Source organism: Bombina bombina, chromosome 4 (assembly GCF_027579735.1).
Source record: "Bombina bombina isolate aBomBom1 chromosome 4, aBomBom1.pri, whole genome shotgun sequence".
Lineage (NCBI taxonomy): Eukaryota > Metazoa > Chordata > Amphibia > Anura > Bombinatoridae > Bombina > Bombina bombina.
Window position 1 is genome coordinate 138040317 of NC_069502.1, and position 6000 is coordinate 138046316.

The 6000-nt window shown below is 37.9% G+C and overlaps 1 protein-coding gene across 1 annotated transcript in view; it reads right to left on the reverse strand.

Moving 5' to 3' along the window:
* The window catches only part of LOC128656991 (b(0,+)-type amino acid transporter 1-like), a 30887-nt gene extending 25282 nt beyond the window's left edge, over positions 1 to 5605 (reverse strand). Inside the window, exons 1-2 of the mRNA XM_053711199.1 lie at positions 4859 to 5605; positions 4405 to 4538 (exon numbers count right to left, since the gene is read on the reverse strand). Of these exons, the coding sequence (XP_053567174.1) occupies positions 4405 to 4538; positions 4859 to 5605 (881 nt within the window). The remainder of the gene's footprint in view (positions 1 to 4404; positions 4539 to 4858) is intronic.
* Positions 5606 to 6000: the final 395 nt, after the last annotated feature.

Sequence of the window (6000 nt, forward strand, 5' to 3'; positions counted from 1 at the left end):
TAAACTGCTTGCGCAATGCCGCCCTCTGCAGATTCGCGGCCAATTGGCCGCTAGCAGGGGGTGTCAATCAACCCGATTGTATAGGATCCGGCGGATTGATGTCCGCAGCCTCAGAGGCAGCGGACCAGTAACGGAGCAGCGGTCATTGATAAATCGGCCCCTATGAGCAAATAAAACACTTGCTTGGCCAGAGCGGTGTAAATCCAAACACTCATTTTGTATAAATATCTAACTTTAAAGGTATGCTGGGCTGTAGCAGCTGATAACATGTCTGTATTAGCTTTTTGTTAACACGGAGAATGGCACTAAAGGCACACACCAGGTACCGATCTTGCTGTTTACCTGGGCACTCATTGGTAGGTATACTCCATGCACAGAAAAAACACCAGAATTTTCAGAGTTAAATTCTAATTGAAGCTAGAAAAGCAAATAATGAAAGTTATCGACTACTCATTATTACATACATTTTGGCCAAATTACAAGTTGAGCACTATCAATAGCACAGGGTGTGTTATCTTGCACTCAACCTCGCACAAAGAGTAACAAACAAATCTGGTATTGTAAATGGACAGTTCATATTTTTAACCAAAACATCTTAAAGCAGCCAAAACTCTTTTCATTGTTTACTCTCCATTAGCTTGGCACTCAAGCATTAAGGGCGGTAACATTGTGGTTATGGATAGAGATATGTATGTCTTGGAAGCTATACGTCAGCTTAGTGATATTTTTTCATATAAACCTCTAAGCTATAATCCTACTATAATCCTACTAGATTGTTTCAGGGTAAACTGAGATCACTTTTGGATGATGCCCTATATCAGGGTATTATTTATAAGGATACATTTGAGTTTCTGTTTGTCACTGACCCTGTGGTACCTATATTCCACCACCTGCCCAAGATCCACAAAGGTTTAGAGGATATTAAGGGACGACCAATTGTTGCAGGAATAGGGTCATTGTTTGAACATCTGTCTGAATGGATAGACAGTATCCTGCAACCCCTGGTTACGTCCCTCCCGAGCTTTTTGCATGATACCACTCATATACTCAACCTTGTGGAGACTGTGTAGGTGGTGGAAGGTATGACATGGCTTACAGTGGATGTCATAGCCCTGTATACCTCGATACCTCATTCTTTAGGCTTGGAAGCCTTGAGATTTTTTCTGAATCCACTAACATCATATGGAGATGAAACTAAAGACTTCATCGTAAGAGCGACAAAATTTCTCCTTGAACATAATTATTTTCTCTTTGAGGGAGTTCACTATGTCCAGTTGAAAGGAACAGCTATGGGGGCAAAATTTACCCCTCATATGCGAACCTATTTATGGGTTGGCTTGAATATAAGTACTTACTTGGATATGTGAACCCTTACTCTGAGAAAATTTTATATTATAAGAGATTTATAGACAATCTTATTTTCATTGGTACAGCTGAGTGCTTCGTAGGATATCTCAATTCCTGTATTCTGGAAATTCAATTTACCTATGAGTGGCAGCCAAAAAGAATTCATTTTTTGGATGTGGAACTGACTCTCAATAACTGCTCAAAAAAGATAGAAACTAATGTCTATCTTAAAGGGACACTGTACCCAATTTTTTTCTTTCATGATTCAGATAGAGCATGACATTTTAAGCAACTTTCTAATTTACTCCTATTATCAAATTTTCGTCATTCTCTTGGTATCTTTATTTTAAATGCAAGAATGTAAGTTTAGATGCCGGCCCATTTTTGGTAAACAACCTGGGTTGTCCTTGCTGATTGGTGGATAAATTCATCCACCAATAAAAATGTGCTGTCCAGAGTTCTGAACCCCAAAAAAAGCTTAGACGCCTTCTTTTTCAAATAAAGATAGCAAGAAAACGAAGAAAAAATGATAATAGGAGTAAATTAGAAAGTTGCTTAATATCGCATGCTCTATCTGAATCACAAAAGAAAAAATTTGGGTTCAGTGTCCCTTTAAGCCCATTGCAGGAAATTCTTTATTGCACTCATTGAGTTCACATCCTAAACATGTCTTTAGAGGAATTGCCAAAGGACAATTCTTGAGAACCAGGAGAATTAACTCAAGGGATGATACCTTTCATACAGAATCTCTAACCCTACAAAAGAGATTACAGAATCGAGGATACTCAACCAGTGTAATCAAAAATGCATTGGAGGATATCCAGACTATTGATCGAAAAAGCCTTTTGAAATACAACAGCCACAATAGGCAGTCTAGAGATAAGAGTGACAAGAAACCTCAGTTTGTTACTAATTACTCTATGCAATATTATCAGATCTGCAACATTGTTAAGAAATATCTCCCTATTCTCTATGGGGATGATCTATTAAAAGATGTGATCAAAGGTGGCTGTAGATTTATCTATAACTGAACCTAACATTAGGTAATATGGTGTCACCTAGTCAACTACGGACCCCTAAAAGCCAGAGTTCATGGCTAACGCATAATGGAACATATAAATGTGGCAAGAACTGCAAAGCTTGTGAGGTTATTAAAATTGGATTAGGTTTCAGCTCCTATGTAACTGGAGAAAGCTTTAATACTAAGGGTTGTGTAAACTGCTCAACTACCTATGTGGTCTATCTAATTGGATGCACTAGCCATAAAATACAGTATATTGGGATGACAAGTCGGGATGTCCGCACTAGGATACGGGAGCATTTGGGGTATATTAAGAACAACACTAATTGCACTGAGCTAGCAAGACATTTCATTAATGTGCATAGTGGCGATGTACAACACTTCGAATGGAATGCGATAGAGACCATTAGAAGACCCCCTAGGGGAGGAGATAAATGGCCAATTCTAGCAAGACAAGAAGTCTATTGGATTAACAAAATGTGTACACTTACCCCATATGGGTTTGACTCAGAAAATGATATTATTAACTTCTGGGAATAAGTGATCTTTATTACTTAAATTGTATTTTGTGTATCTTTAATATCACTCTATACATCTATTTGTCTATAGCCAATGTGTAAGGTCTTAGGATAATTGTTCTTTTAATTTTATACCTATGAGCTGGATTTACCTTGGTGTTTTATAATCTTGAGTAGAGGTGACTATGGATTATAATATTTTAAATGGAGGCATTGATTGTATATCACTTAGCCCGGATATTATTAATTAGTAACTCCTTAGGATGTACACCGATTGTGTATGTATATATATGTGCTCTGATCTTTAATAGGTATGAACTAGTATTCTAATAACTCAAGCCTGCATATGCATTTAAATTATTATTTAAATTATATTCATTAGTTATGTTACTTTAGACTGTTTAAGTCAGTTTTGAATTGCACTTTGTGGATATACATGTAGATATATATATATATATATATATAAATATAATTTTGATTTATTTAATTTTCTTTGTTTTAAGATGCATTTGACTTTAATCACTTCAGCAGGGAATAGGTTAATTGTGTTCTCTTGTACGGGAGGGAAGGGGAAGGGTGGTTTAAATTTTATTAACCAATGGGGGACATTTATCCTGTGTAAATAAGTGTGTCACCTGTATGAATTTATGTCTATGATTACGGCTACACCTTGCCGAAACATGTAAGACTTTTTTCGTCTCTCCCCTTACCCTTGATGTTACCTCCATGTGTTTTTTTAATGGATTTGGATACCTAATAAAATCTTGGTTTTATTTACCCCAAGTGGCGTTCTCTTGGACTTATTTTTTCTTATTCACTCAAGCATTATCTAACATTAATTTTACTTCATGTCCCCATTAACAAGCAAACTAAACTATCACTTGAGCGATAAAAAATAGCTTTGACTTGTAGTATGAGCTCAAAAAAGGGATTGGTTTGGTTTGCATACCTTAGAGCAAACATTTTTGCACTCCACTTGCAATCTAGCCCTTTATGGGGAACTCATTTTTGCATAATAGAACTAAATCAATGTGGCCATGGCTGCTGGCTCAAATAACTAATCTGGCAATAAGGCTACTTGCTTATAATTCTTTGTATTTGATGATGTGCATTGCTGTCTATGATTAGATTTGTTCAGCTTGTGCATATTCAATTTATATAGATCAGTTTACACTGCACATAATGGCCTAGATTATGAGTGGAGCACAAAATTGGGCTTTCGCCAGCGCAATATTTGCTCTCCACTCAGTAATACCAGCGCACGTAAATGTGCACTGTTATTACAAGTTAGTCACAATGCGAATGTCCACTTTATTTTGGGGGCAATTGGGGCACATTTTTTAATTAACCAAAGGTCTGACCTCCAGTTAATTGCGCAAAGTGCTCCCGCCACCTCGCAGGAGCATTAACCAGCTACTTGTAATGACTGGTTATTGAAAATAGCGCTTCACTTGTAATATAGCCCAAAATGTTTGCCTCTGGTATTAACCATTTATATTTTTCAAAGCATTAACTTACCCCCAACTGATGGCAACAGCATCTGATGAGAGAAATTCACTAGGGGTCATAGCTGCAAAATAGCTGACATTTACCAGTAAATAGACAAATGTCACCAGTGGAATCGCAATCATCACAGCTCGTGGGAGATTGACCTGAAATACATACAATGTACATGGGATTATATTGGGCATCAACTGTATAGGTTTTTTTCCCTCCATGTTTAATGGATATTCTAATGCAAACATAAAATATTCTAACAGCAATGTCAACTATGACATTTCTGTACAGGTGACATTGCTATAGCCACAGTCTGGGTGAAATCTCAACACAACAGCCAAAATATTGTTTATGAGGCAACACTAATTGCTGGAGCACAAGGACTTTGAAGCCAATACATTAAACATGTGGGATAATCTGTATACAGAGCTGTATATATACCTCAATAGTGCACAACCCCCAAGCACCCACTGACCTCAGGATTCTTCAGTTCTTCAGTCACATAGTTCAGGTTGTTCCATCCATCATAAGACCAGAGTCCTTGGTAAAAGGCCACTCCTACAGGTCCAAAACCATTGACTGTGTTAGCAAAGGCATTGTCTAACACCTGTGTGTTTCCCTTGATAAGAAATACAATCCCTCCCACTATTATAACCAAAAGCACCATCAGTTTAGCTGCAGTGAAAATATTCATAATAGAAGTAGCGAGTCTAACATTAAGACAATTAATAATGCTCAATACAAGTATGCAAACAGCAGCTGTGCACTTTATCACCACTTCTGGTGATTGACAATCTTGGTAAAAGTTAGCCACAACATACTCGGCAAAGCTGAGAGCTATCCCTGCAATGCTGGCAGGTCTCACCACTATAACAGATGTGTACGCTAGAAGGAAAGCAGGGAGAGGTCCAAAGGTTCTTAAGATATATATGTATTCTCCTCCAGATTCCTTAATGACAGTTCCAAGTTCTGCATACGACAGAGCCCCCAGCATTGCCAGCACACCGCAAGCAGCCCATATTAAAAGGCTGGCACCGGGGCTACCCATGTAGAACAGCACCCACTGTGGGGACATGAAGATACCTGAACCAATCATTGTGCCTGTAATCAGTGACACTGCACTAACCAGTCCAATCTGACGTTTTAGGTGAACCTTTTCATCTTTATTTTCCACCTGTTCGTTACAGGAAAGTGGGTTATCATTCTTTATACTTTTCTCCATCTTCAATGGCTTCAAGGCAAGATCCTTTTAAAGAAAGTAACAATTACTGTGTGGTCTTTTTCACAGCAAGTCAGTGACAATTAACATATTAGTTAATTATTACATTGACATGTTCAAAGAACATTAAACGTGTGAACATTTTATATGATTGAAGTTAATAATCTATTGAAGAAAGGTGCAATCAATCATATTCTGCTATAAACCACAGTGACTGGATATGTTGTTGCTAGGACGGTGCAGTGAGCACTGGGCGAGATACCAATTACCCCTGTGCATTGTCTGCTTTCCAGTACTTTTTTACTTAAAGCCACAAGTAAACAGAAGCACAGAAAAACAGGGTATTGTAGGTTTGTCACTTGTCAGCCAGCCAGTAACCTCTGGGACCTTGGCCAGGA